Below are 14,403 nucleotides of genomic sequence, written 5' to 3'. Positions count from 1 at the left end.
ATCTGAATGCTATTTCTCTCATTACTTTAACAATCTGGTCCGTCTCATATATTAGATATGGAACTACCGCAGCTTTTATCACATTAATGTCGTGACTAAATCATGACAATCACCATCCTAATATACTTAACGACATAGATCAAATTTGGATGAGTAATATAGAAATTACATGCCAAATGATCTCATGCATGATTATTTCCAGCTGGTCCAACTTTAAAACTTTATTGAGATCAAATACTACAAATATTGCAATGAAAATTTCACATAACATGAAATAAACCATCAACTTAATTCTGCAGAAAAATAATTCAATTATCTATCATAGGACATATAGCATAAAATAAACTCCCACTAAACCAAGGCATCACAAATATTGACGCCAATTCGAGCAGTGTGCTCATGAAAGACTTTAGGGATCAATCCCTTGGTTAATGGGTCTGCTAGCATATATTCTGTTCCTATATGTTCTATGGAAATCTGTTTTTCTTGAATTTTCTCCTTGACAACTAAGAACTTGATGTCTATATACTTCGATTTTGTCAAGCTCTTATTGTTGTTGGAGTATAGTACTGCTGACTTATTGTCACAAAATATCTTTAATGACCTTTCAATGTCATCCACTATACGAAGCTCAGTGACAAAGTTTCGCAACATATGCCATGAAATCGGAATTAGAGTACCTAATGATCTCCAAATTTTCTGATCTCCGATAAATAAGCATATTATCCTTTGTTCTCTTTAAATAACGCATTATGCGTTTAACAGCTATCCAATTATCCCTGCCCGGATGCTTAAGTATCTACCCAACACTACCACTATAAATGATATATCAGGACGTGTGTAGACTTGAGCATACATTAAGCTCCCTAGTACTAATGCATAAGGTTTATCATGCATTGTTTTCCTCTTAAGATCATTTTTAGGGCATTGTTTTGAGACTGAACTTGTCTCCTTTAGCTACGGGTGTGTCCATTGGTCTACAACTTTCCATGCCATATCTACTTAAAATCTTATCGATATAGTTCTTTTATGATAATCCAAGAATACCTTGAGAGCGATCTCTTAGTATCTCGATTCCTAATACAAAAGAGGCATCACCAAGATCTTTCATATTGAATTTGTTTGATAGAAATTTCTTAGTTTCATGCAACAAGCCTATATCGTTACTGGCAAGTAGAATTCCATCAACATGTAAGACCAAAAAATATATATTTACTCCCACTGAACTTGCAGTATACACACTCATCTATGATATTTCTCTTAAAACCTTGAGGTAATGACTTGATGAACTTGTGATACCATTAACGGAAAGTTTGTTTGAGACCATAGATGGATTTTCTCTTTTCTCTATTGGATCTCCTTAATGACACTTCTTGAGGTTGTTGAGCTTGCTGTATGGGTTAGAATTGAGGAGGATTCTCATTATTTTTCTGTACTGTAGCAGCATCTTAAGCAACAACAATATTCTCATTGTTCTCTTGTACTGTAACTAGATCTATAGTAGGATTTTTATTGTACTTTTGTACTATAACTGTATCTTGAATAATAATAGGCACAAGGTCCTGATCATTGTCAGTTATAAAATCCTCATCAAAAGCAACATTTCTAATGTTTCCTTCCCCCAAACTCAACATCCTCAAGAAATCTCGCATTTTCCATTTCAAAAATAGACCTTGATGCAGAATTGTAAAACTTGTACCCCCGTGAACGCTCAGCGTAACCAACAAAGTAGCAACTAATTGTCCTTGAGTCCAATTTTCTTTCATACGGCCTATAAGGTCGTGCCTTAGCTGGACATCCCCAAATATGCAAATGCTTTATACTGGGCCTTTTCCCAGTCCAAATTTCATATGGGGTTTTGTTAACTGCTTTGCTTGGCACCCTATTAAGGATGTACACTGCAGTCTTTAAGGCTTCTCTTCAGAGTGATTCAGGCAAGGAAGAATGACTAATCATACTTCTCACCATGTCCTTAAGAGTTCGATTCCTTCATTCTGCAATACCATTCATGCTAGGTTTGCCTGTCATGGTGTATTGCAGAACAATACCACACTCCTCTAGGAAAAGAGCAAAAGGCCCGGGACGTTGCTCACCTGAACCATCATATCTTCCATAGTATTCACCACCACGATCAGATTTGATAGCTTTAATTTTCTTTCCAAGTTGAAGTTCAACTTCAGCTTTGAAAGACTTAAAAACATCCAAGACTTGGAACTTTTCATGAATTAAATATAGATACCCGTAACGAGAGTAATCATCTATTAACGTAATAAAGTACCGTTGTCCATTCCAAGAGATAGTAGGGAATGAGCCACATATATCGGTATGTATCAGTTTTAAGACATTTTTAGCTCTCTCGGCACCTAATTTTTTTTTGTTTGTCCTTTTCCCTTTTATGCACTCAATGCAGATTTCAAAGTCTACCAAATTTAGGGGTCCAAGAATTTCATCTGACACAAGCCTCTGAATTCTCTGTTTAGAGATGTGACCTAGGCGTTTGTGCCATAATGATGCCGAATTCTCATTTAGTTTTTGTTTTGTACCCGTTTGCAGTATTTCATTATTATAGGAATTTAAGTCAAGCCTATATAGATTATCCACCAAATGACTAGAGCAAATATTATTCGAATTATAGAAGAGACTGACTTTATTGTCTCCGAACGAACAAAAATAACCTGATTTGTCCAAACGAGAAATAAAAACCAAATTCCGTATAAATGACGGTGCATAAAATGTCTCTAATAAATCCAAGTAAAATTCACTCGTGGAACATAATCTAAAGGTTCCTATAGTTTCGACTGCAACTATATTGTCGTCTGCCACATAAATGTATCTTTCAGCATCACTTGGCGGTCGGCTCCACAGGCAACCCTGCATAGTAACATTTACATGAGTAGTAACAGCAGAATCTACCCACTAAGTATCAACAGGTGCATAACTTAAACTAGACTCAGAACAAACGAAAGTAAGAATTATACCCTTCTTTACACGCCAGGTGGCATATTTTGGTACAATCTTTCTTCATGTGTCCTACCTTCTTACAGAAGAAACAGGTTGAAACTTGATCTTGTTTCTTAGCCTTTTTCCGCTGAGAAGGCATATCCGCAATAGTATCATGCTTTCTTTTATACTAAGAAGATGAAGTTATGTGAGCACTTTCAATCTTATCTTTCTGCAGCCTCTCTTCTTCTTGCACACAGTGAGATATAAGCTTATTTAAGGACCAAGTGTCCTTCAAAGTATTATAACTCACTTTGAATTGCCCAAAGTGTGCACGAAGGGAGATCAAAATGAAATGCACGAGTAAGTCTTCAGACAACTCTAACTTTAGTGCTTTCAATTTTGAAGCAAGATGAGACATTTCCATAATGTACTCCCTTATGTTCCCTTTACTTTTATACCTCATGGAGACAAGTTTGCTCAAAAGACTACTTGCCTCTGCCTTTTCATTCTTAGTAAAGAATTTTTTAACATCCTTTAGGAACTGTTTGGCATCTTTATCTTTAGTAATTGAGTCCCGAAACGCCTCAGGAATTGAGCGTTTCATGATCATAATGCTCATTCGATTGGATCTCTCCCACTTCTCTATTTTAACCTCATTGAGATTTTTCGGAGTGGAAGTGGGTTTCTCCTCTCAAAGAGCTATATCTAAATCCATACAATCGAGGACAATCTCCACGGTATCCTTCTAAACTTTAAAGTTTGAACCATTTATCATAGGAATACTACTAATTTGTGCTAACATTGGTAGCTAAATCCATAGTTTCCGGATTAGAACAAATAAACATGAAGTAAACATTAGTTAAATAATGGAAAAAAATTCATATTAAGATATCTAGAACAACATTAATTTTCAATCTTTGGATAGAAAAATTAACTGTAAGTGATACTCTCATTGCAGTAATTAAATATTGTCAAAATTCCTGTCACACATGAAGCCTTTCTTTGGACCGTCTTAATGCACACATGGAGACTTAAACTTCGCAACCTATTTATTATCGCATATATTTTCTATTAATTGGCCAAACAACAACCTTCCTTTGAGCCGATTATTGACCGCATAATTAATAGAAAATAAACAAAAGTGTGCAATGCTTATTATTTGGCCAAACAATAAACTTCCTTTGGGTCGATTATTTTTCGCATAAATAATGAGTATTACTTTATTCTTAATCAGTTACCCAAATATTTATTTACCATTAATATGTGTATGTAATTCGGCCAAATATAGACCTTTCTTTGGACTGACCAATATTTGCATGAAGTACATATCACTATATTCCTAGTGTTTTAAATAAATCAATTTTCATAAAAGAGGCTACTTTGGCAGTATAATGTTTAATCAATTTATTCTAAAACCAAACCTTTATAAAATAAGTGGGTATAATAATCTAAATTGTTACTAGTTTCCTTTGTAACAATTAAATAATATTTTTTTTATTCAATGAGATAAAATTAACTATCATTATAAAATAAGTGGGTATAATAATCTAAAAATATTAACTATCATTAATATTTTTAATTGTGTGAGATAAAATTTAATAGTATAAGATTAATCATTTTTTTTAATAGTTAAATATTGGCCAAATTTTAATAAAAGTGTTATCCCCTAGATTTATCCATATAAATAAAGGCAACCAAAAAGGCATGGAGGGGATATTTTTACATATATAACCGAATATATACGTATCCATGCACGCACATAATCAAGAACAATTTCATGAAGCGTGCATCAATTTCATATATAATATAAACACGCATATCTATATGTATATTGATCTAATAAAATAAATTGATAATTGAATTATGGATAGCTCTGATATTATTTGTTGGAATAAATTATTTTATTAATCCAGATCATCTATATTGAATCATCAAAAATATAGCATGATGCGGAAGCGCACCTTTACTCGTAGAAATTCAGAAATTGATAGAAGGATTTGGATCTTGTGGTTCTTTCGATCTTTCTCAACCAAAGCCTTCTGTATTCTTAAGTGACTGAACTGCAATTCTTTTGATGGGGAAAGAGCAACAAAGGCGGCTTTGGTATATTGGGGACCGAAACCCTGAATGCCTATTTATATTTGAGTATGACACCCATTAAACCGTAAAACCCAAATAAAATAATATCTAAAGTCCAAAAGATAATATATCTAAAATCCAAAAGATAATTATCTAAGGAACAAAAGATAATATCCGATTTTATTCTCATTTAATTCCAAATCAAAAGTAATAATGACTTATTCAATTTAACATTTATAACAATAAATGAGATCACCATTATATAAGTCATTTAATTTAAAATAGCATAATTTATTATTATAATTAATATATGTATTACACACAAACAAATTAGGAAATTAAAATAATTTCCTAACATTAGTTTGCTTCTTGTCTGAATAAGTTTAGACTCTAACGAAACAAAAACTAACGAGTATGCATGGCTGAAACTAGAATAGAACAATACTTCAAAGGAATGCAACTTCAACTTGGCATTTACTTGATCAAGGCTAATAAAGAGTCAGTTATAGCGGGATTTAATCCTTTTTTAAGTACGTCACAAGAGTACAATTCGTTAGTTAGTTAGCTTCCATTGATTGAGTGCTAATGTCACACGTTACATTGGCTGATTGGCATTTGACATTGCCATACGTAGTAGTATTCTAACATAGCTTTGCTGTTCCAAAATCAGATCCAAAAGTTTCAGAAAAGAGAAGGAAAACAAGACCCAATAACAAAAACTAGCATTAAGGAGGGGAAAAAATGGGGTATCCAGGACAAAAGAAAATAGCAAAATATTTTACTCACCAAATTTTGAAAATAGGAGTCAGATTTCAAATTTTCTGAAATTCGACAAAATAAATTGAAGTCCTACTATTTTAAGAGATTGTAAGTTGGTTTGAGAATGAGTTACATTAGATCTCTAGTTTCTTTGTTTGATTTATTATCAATCAGAATATTTGAAATCTAAAGCATAAAAATGACAATGCAAACTAGTAGTACAATTTAGAAATTTTTAGATACATCCGTTTATCTAAGAGTAGTTTCATAAAATAATATTCAAAATAGCGAAAAAGGGTAGCAATAAAATAACACAAAGATCATAAAAGTGAGAATATGGATCATTGCTTAGTTATAGTAAGAGAAAAGAACGAAGGAATGAATGAATGAATGATATGTGTGCCGTGTTCTTCACTTGATTCATCCTATGGCTGTGGCGTGTTGCTGAACTGTAACTGTATTATCAAGTCTCATGTGTTGAAGCAAAAATAACAAGAGCATTGAGTTGGTTGAAAATAATATAGGTTGATTTCACTGTCAAACACTAATATTAGAATAGAGCCTGAACAATTATTTTCTGTAGTCTTCATTTTCCTCTCAAACGTCACTGTTTATATATTATGTGGAAGATTTTGAGTCAGTATCTAAGAGACTAAAATTATTATAATGAACCAATAAATAATCAAATCACCCATAAATTCATAACATGAACACAAAAACCAGCCACCGAGTTATGCCGTGTTCTACACTTGAAAGAACCCTTCAATTCATCCTATGGCTATGATGCAATGCTCCAGTCAAACTCAATGATCTTGACTTCACTATCAAAATCACTACTCATATTCTCTCTGAAAATTTTACCTTCTTTTATTCATTTCTATTTTATATTAACAAAGTAAACATTAAAATGACATGTTTGTGATTATTATGCTTATAATAGATTAACAGTACAATTCATATATCACAAACTGTAGTGTCTTGAACTTCTGATCATCAATTCAAAAGCAGTGGTTTTGATAAAACATTAATTATCATGGGAATTACATTAGCTTCTTTCTTGTACCTTGTTATATATCTCAACACCACCGAGAACAATTGAAAGAATTTGAAACGCACTAAACAGAAGACAAACATATAAACTGAAAAACACAAAGACACATCAATATTATTTCCCACAGTGCAGAAGAGAATTTACATAGAAATAGAGGTTGTTGGACAAGGAGGAATAGCTACATCAGTAACCCCTTCTAACATCAACACCACACTCTTCATTGTTGGCCGGAGAGCAGGCTCATCTTGGATACACCACAGTGCTACCTTCACCATATTTTCCAAAACATTCTTATCCACTATTTCCCTAGGAACTAGCTTATGCAACTCTTTAGCAACAAAGCAGTTATAGGTCCAGCTAGAGAGAAGAATCTCCTCTGGTACAGAAACGCTAATTTCGATGTTCCTTCTGCAGCATATAACTTCCAGCAGCACAACACCATAGCTGTAAACATCTGCCTTCACTGATATTGGGGTGTTCTTGTGCCATTCTGGAGCCACATACCCTCTTGTCCCTCTAATCCCTGTGAAGGTTCTCGTTTGATCTGGCATTAAGAGTTTTGCTAGACCAAAATCAGATATTTTTGCAGTCCAAAATTCATCCATCAAGATATTTTGAGGCTTTATGTCACAGTGAATAATGGGTGCCTCACACTCTTCATGGAGATAAAGGATCCCTCTTGCAATATCCAGTGCTATTCTCACTCTCTCATGCCAATCAGGACGCTTTTCACCCCCAAAGATGAGCTTTCCAAGGGAACCATTACTCATGTATTCATAGACCAGAAGCCTCTTGGGACCCTCGGCACAAAATCCCAGCAAGCGAACAAGGTTCCTGTGATGTGTTTTTCCGATGGCTCGCACCTCTGCTTGGAACTCTCTTTCTCCTTCTTCAACTAGCTTCTCTAGTCTCTTCACTGCAATGGATCTTCTACTTTTGTATAAGCTGCCTTTGTAGACTGCTCCAAAAGAACCCTTACCCAGCTCTTGCTTGAAACCGTTTGTTGCCCGCTTCAGTTCACTATATGAAAATCTTCTCAAGGCCACTTCTTCATTTAGGCCTAAGTTCCCAGTCTCCATCTGCCTCTGAAGCCTTAGAACTCGAGTCTTGTAAATCAGGTGGCAAGAGATGGTGATCATTGAGCATAAAAGAAGAGTGAACACCGATGTGATGACAATGATAGTGACAACTGCTTTGTTGCTAGTACTCCTGATTGGGAGAGACATGAATACATCATTAGGATTCCTGCTTTTATGGGTGATATTTCCCACCTTTAAGAACATTGTGCTGGCTGTGGCTGAGAACTCTTCAACTCTCCTTGAGACATATCTGAAAGGCATCCCTTGTTTCAAGCATTTCCCGTTCTCATAAAGGGCACCCCAACAGTTGCAATCAGCCAAACAAGAATCAGAGCATTCTTGTTCGTGCTCCATATCGGCCCCGGAATAAGCGTGATCATCCCATTGAATATCTAGCATGGTGACCATGTTATAATAGGCTGCAGCTGCGCTGCCTTTCTCACCTCTACACTCTGCAATTGAGAAGTTCCTTTTGCAGCCAAGAGTGGGTTGATCTGGCTCTATAAAGTCGAAACCTTCAAGACAATAGCAGTAGGGTTTGTCGTCGTTGAATGTACAGTAGCTGTTAAAGCCGCAGTAACCCTTTACCTCACATCCGTCATCCCATGGCCACTGTGAAACTTTCTTGGACACACTACCTTTATCATGAGCATACAGCCTGAAAACCCCATCAGGGTCCAGGGTTGCACGATAAATGGTCTGGTTGCTGCCGACACTATCGCCAGATAAAGGTCCATAATGGCTCGAAATAACACTATTGCTACCATTCTTGGACACCAGCAAACCTGTTTTGTTGAGGTAAAGATAAGCTTTGCCTTTGACTATCTTATCATTATATAATGGAGTACCTTGCGGCCAGTAAGCATCCCTTGTTGTGTCAGTTGTATGTGCTGGATACAGACCAAAGTCTCCATCATCCTGTATCTTAAGGCGAAATCGTCCACTTGAATGATTGGTATCTGAAGAACTAGACAATAATTGACCTCCAGAAGGTAGAGATTGACCACCTAACATAGTATCGGTTGGGAAATCAAAACTCTGCCATATGATGCCATAAGTCTGGTTATATAGTACAAAGTTTCCAGAATCGAGCAGGGAGGCATAGGAAGCAGTTGCATTAGCAAAGAGCATCTCTTTTCCTTGTTCTGTTTGCACAACAAATTTACCTTGTGCAGTCAGCTGTAGAGTTGCATTTGAAGTAACTGGTGGATCGTCTCGGTTTGCAGTCCATACCACCGTATTGTTCTTCGCATCAACCAACCAGATTCCAACGGCATAGCCACTACCTTGCTTATAAAAGCCAAATGCAAATTGGCCAGAAGAAGAAGACCAGTGAGTAGGGTTAGTGGCAGGGTGAAGTGAGGAACCGGGTGTTATCTTTGTAACTGGAACTTGTGTTTCTGTTGTTCTTCCTACATAACATAAGGACAGGAGCAATAGGAAGATACCAACGGCACTTGCAGAAAGAGTATTCATAACTACTCAAATCAGTACTTTGGTCTTGATAACAAGAGATGCAAACTGGCTCATAACATCATTGCCTTTCATGCTTTGAGCTTTATAGGAAATGCCATACAAAGACCTTGCTTCATCTATAACCACTCAAATCAACATCAAGTGGAAAACTAGCAATAGTGCAAACAAATAAGACCAAAATTTCTTGGACCAGTTGTGGAAAGACACCTAGTGAAGAAAAGCCTAAGAAGCTTTCTAACTAGACAATGAACGTCAATCTTCATTATCACACATTTGGAGTATCTTCCACGGTCTTTAGACCTGGTAAACAAGGAACTCATACATTATTTTGTTAAAGCTCAATGAGACCATGGACTCGGTCAAAGTTTCGAGTTAGTGAATCCCCTGTTGAACCGCATGAATCAAATATGAATATAACATGTAAATTACCCATGTAATGCAGGGGAAGATTCATCGATTTAAATCCAAAGTGTGATAATATATTAATGAACATTTGTGTCTATGATAATGATTCCATATATAATAGAGTAGCGTAACCAAACGTTTTGAAGCTGTAGAAATGAAAAACTAATATTATTATTATGTGAATCTCCACTGGCATACATGTAAATACAATTTATAAACAACTGTTATTATTATATGCAATATGAAAACATAAACCTTTCTTTTTATGTACTCCCATGGATGGCACGACAAGTACAAACGCTACACACAACATGGATGACAAGAACAACATAAAAATGGACGGTGGTGTCCCTAGATTATTCAACAAAGAAGGCTGGAGAGGGAGGAACCGGAATATCTTTCAGTCCTTCCAACATTAAGATCACATCCTTCATTGTCGGACGAAGAGATGGTTTGTCTTGAACACACCACAACCCCAACTTCACCATTCTTTCAAGTATTTTCCAATCTACATCTTCGCCTTCATCATCTGCCACAAGCTTATTCAACTGCCCCGCCGCATAGCATTTATATACCCAGCTGGAAAGAACTATCTCTTCTGGTGATGCAACATTCATATCAATACTGCTTCTACGGAATGCAATCTCCAGTAACACCACCCCAAAACTATAAACATCAGCTTTAACTGACACTGATTCATCCTTCTGCCATTCAGGTGCCAAGTACCTACTTCTCTTGTCATCCATTTTCTTCATTCTTGAATAGCTGGGTTTCAACAGCCTTGCAAATCCAAAATCGGATATCTTTGCAGTCCACACTTCATCCATGAGTATATTCTGAGGCTTTATGTTGCAGTGGATAATCCGAACATCACACTCCTCATGCAGATACAAGACTCCCCTAGCCACGTCTAATGCAATCTTTAATCTCTCTTTCCAAGCCATAGTCATATGAGACTTGAAGAGAAGATCTGCAAGAGACCCATTGCTGAGATATTCAAAAACAAGAAGCTTCCTGGATCCATCAATGCAGAAACCAATGAGCTTCACCAGATTCCTATGATGAGTTCGAGCAATGGCTGTGATTTCTGCTTGGAATTCCCTCTCCCCTTCATCAACAAATTTCTCAAGTCTCCTCACAGCAACCCTTCTGTTACTGTCACCAATTGTGCCTCTATAAACCGCTCCAAAAGATCCTCTGCCTATCTCCTCTGCAAAGCCTCCAGTTGATTTCACAAGTTCATCAAAGGAAAATGAACGCAAGGAACATTCTTCTACAAATCCTAGATTTTCACTTGCAGATAATATTGCATACCTATGAACTTGATGCCTGTAAATGATGAAAATATACAATACAAAGACCAAACCAAAAAACGAAATCCAACCCAGGGTAAGGGACAGAATCATTATAAGACTTCTCTTGTCATCAACAAAGACGCAGGGCTTTGTTGGAGATAGAGCAGTTTGGTTTGAAGTAGGACTTAGGACAATTCCTGAAGGCATCTTCACGAAGGCCGTCATTGATGCATCTTTAGAGCTTCTGCCATATAGAAGTGGAAGCTTATATTTTTCGCAGATGCCGCTCTTATATAACACCGCCCTGCAATCACAGTCTTTCCGACAAGACTTCTTGCAAGTTTCCATCTCTATTGGCACAACCAAATAAGGAGAACCACCCCAGTAGATATCCTTTAAGGAAGTCATATTGTACATCATTGTTGGGTCCTCTATGCTCTCACAATTATCTTTGCTGTGGTTCTGTTCGCAGTCGAGAAACCTGGTATCGTTACCACCACTCTTGATAGGGATGAAACCGGGATAACACTGACACATGACTTTGTCGCTCTTGATGAAGCAGTAACTGTTCAAGCCACAAAGTGGGACTTGACATTTATCCCCCTCCACGGCTTTCCACAGCGTTTGCACACCTGAGCTAGTATTTCCCTCGAATTGGTGAGCATACAGTCTGAAGTCCCCATCTTCATCAAGTGTAGCACGGTAGATAAAAGTTGCATTCTTTGACTTGTCTGTGAGGTTCTTGCTACTAGCTAAACACTCCAGTTCAGAACCAGAGGAATAATCTTTTAGGCAAAGCGAACCTTCAATGCTAAGACTGAGCTGTAGATAACCATAACCTTCAAAGTATGTGTTTTTAGCCCAATAAGCATCCTCCGGTTCACATGTGCTGTTCACACGGCAAGCAGCTAGGTGTTCATCAAGCTGCCTGCTTAGCAAAAAATGTCCACTCGAATGGTCTGATTGTGACACACTAGAGACCAGGCCCATTCCACCTGTTAAATTCTGGCCACCTAATATGGTGTCACTTGGGTCACCGAAACTACTCCATAACATACTAAAATTCTTATCATAAAGCACAAAGTTGCCAGAATCAAGCATAGATGCTGAAGCCACTTCTACTTTAGCCTGATGTAAAAAATAAAGTGGAATGAGAAACTCTGGGTCTTCATTTTCTTGCAGAAGAAGTAGCCCGTCTTCTTTGGTCAATCTCAATGTGGAATTTGAAGACATTGATGGACTATAAGGATGATAAGTCCACACAATTGTGTGTTTAGGTTGAGTAAGCAGCCATATTCCAACAGCATAGCTGTTACCGTGAGGGTAAAAGCCAAAAGCAAAGAGGCCAGAACGTGAAGACCATGAAGTATTTTTGCCTGTAGGAGAGATCGTAGATCCTATAGGAATGAGGTGGGTGTGGTTTGTCTCAGCTGTGGTTTCATTTGCAAATAGCATCAACAACACTAGCAATAACAGAGCAGGTGTTGATGCCATAGGATTTTGTGGAGTCTTAACTATTCTGAAATGAGAATGATTCTTAGTGATGAACTCACTAGCCAAAACACAACAGTTAAGTAAGGCTCAGGCTCCATTACAGGAGTTGACTGACTCTCATGCATTGCTGAGTCTCACTCCCAAATTCCACACATGATGCAGAAAGGAGTGGTCCACACTCCACATTCCGTGTGGAAATTAAAATCATGCAATATGCATCAAGTCATGAGCCGTGTCATGCAGGAGATTGGTTCCAAATCTTGGACACAAAACTAGCAAGTCCTCTAAGAATTAACTTTTGTCTTTACACATTGTTGACTTAAGCCAATCTTTATTTCTGAGAAATTATACTTACAAATCCAGATTTGCCTAAACTACACCCAATTCCTCCTTGGTTTTTCAATATATATTAACCCCCTTAATATGGTTTGTTTTAATATAAAATACCAAAATTATCCTTGCACTCATCTTCACCTCCTCCTGCTCCGCCCCATCCCACAGTCCCACACTCACCCTCCTCCACTCCCTTTCCCACCACCACAAGCACCGTCAGCCACCCTCTACATTATCTTTCATTACATGAATTTGAGAATAAAAAATTAAAAAAAAAAAACATCACGCACATTAACATGATCTGACAGCAAAAAGAATTACAACTAAGAATTAACTGAACTAAAGCTCAAACAGCGAAATTCACACATTAAAAAAATAAAATAAAAAGAGAAAAAATTATAAGTTGAAAAAGAAAGACCTGAATGCGATTTTCTCAAGCGTGGAACAAACAATACCGTTGATTATGGTGTCAAAATTACAGAAATTAATTGAAACTACAGTGGGATAAATATTATATTATTTAAAAATTAATTAAAAAATATATATAAACTAATGTTAAATTTGACGTGTTTAAAAATGTAAAAAAGTGACCATAGGGACCATAGGGTTTAGAAGTGCTCTGCTAGGGTTTAGTAGGGTAATCCTAATTCTTACTTGTGAGAGTGAGTGTGAGTGATCAAGCAAGATTCAACCTGTGAGTGAGTAATCAAAACTTAACCTGCCAGCGTGCGTGAGCAATAAAGTTTCAACCAGTGAGAGTGAGTGTGAGTGATCAAGTCTCAGGATGGCAGCCAATGCTGCTACAACAGAAGACAAAACTGACATGGAAGACGCAATAATCACAATCGATGAGAAGGATATACAAGTAGAGGTGGAAAAGTGTTCAAAAAGCTTGATAGGAAGACTCTTGGCAGACAGCCTTTTTCATTGGCACAATTGAACCTGCTATTCAAGCAATATGGAGACGTCCAAAAGGATTTAAAGTTGTGGACACAGGAAGAAATCTTTTCCAATTGTTTTTTGAAGAAGAAAAAGATGTCGTCAGAATCGAAAGATGAGTACCATGACTGCTTAAAAATTACATATTAAATCTAAAATGGTAAAAGAAGGATGAAGTTATAGAAGATTCAAAATTTTCAAAAGTCCCAATTTGGATCCAAATATAGGAATTACCGGAGCACTACAAAACAAAAAAACTGGGACGAAAATTGGAGAGTGCTATTGGGAACGTCTTGAATGTTGATTTCTTCTATGTGAAAGGCAGGGAGAACTGCATTATAAAAGTCCAAAATAAGTCTCAACATTACAAAACCACTTAAGAGAACACTCAAGATTGCCGACCCCAACAAAAAGGTGCTGGAGGTCTCACTCAAGTACGAAAAAATTGGTAACTTTTGCAATTATTGTGGATACATAGGCCATGAAACACGAGGATGCACCATCCAAATTGAAGATTCAATTAGAGGAGAAGTTAAAGAAGAAAAATGGG

At 36.8% G+C, this 14,403-nt stretch overlaps 2 protein-coding genes across 2 annotated transcripts; both read right to left on the bottom strand.

Annotated features, from left to right (window-relative positions):
* Nucleotides 1–6,916: 6,916 nt before the first annotated feature.
* LOC112738238 (G-type lectin S-receptor-like serine/threonine-protein kinase LECRK2) lies at nt 6,917–9,387 on the bottom strand. Its single transcript, XM_025788588.3, has one exon. The coding sequence runs from the start codon at nt 9,385–9,387 to the stop codon at nt 6,973–6,975; it is 2,415 nt and encodes an 804-aa protein (XP_025644373.1). The 3' UTR covers nt 6,917–6,972.
* A 560-nt stretch (nt 9,388–9,947) lies between these two features.
* LOC112738236 (G-type lectin S-receptor-like serine/threonine-protein kinase LECRK2) lies at nt 9,948–13,009 on the bottom strand. The gene has a single exon (XM_025788587.3). The coding sequence runs from the start codon at nt 12,579–12,581 to the stop codon at nt 10,149–10,151; it is 2,433 nt and encodes an 810-aa protein (XP_025644372.1). The 5' UTR covers nt 12,582–13,009; the 3' UTR covers nt 9,948–10,148.
* Between the last annotated feature and the right edge of the window lie 1,394 nt (nt 13,010–14,403).

Source organism: Arachis hypogaea, chromosome 13, assembly GCF_003086295.3.
Source record: "Arachis hypogaea cultivar Tifrunner chromosome 13, arahy.Tifrunner.gnm2.J5K5, whole genome shotgun sequence".
NCBI lineage: Eukaryota > Viridiplantae > Streptophyta > Magnoliopsida > Fabales > Fabaceae > Arachis > Arachis hypogaea.
This window is presented reverse-complemented; position numbering and strand designations above follow the sequence as displayed.

Excerpts from the sequence above, each read along its gene's own strand:
- LOC112738238 (XM_025788588.3), bottom strand. The coding sequence starts at position 9,387 with ATGAATACTCTTTCTGCAAGTGCCGTTGGTATCTTCCTATTGCTCCTG.
- LOC112738236 (XM_025788587.3), bottom strand. The coding sequence starts at position 12,581 with ATGGCATCAACACCTGCTCTGTTATTGCTAGTGTTGTTGATGCTATTT.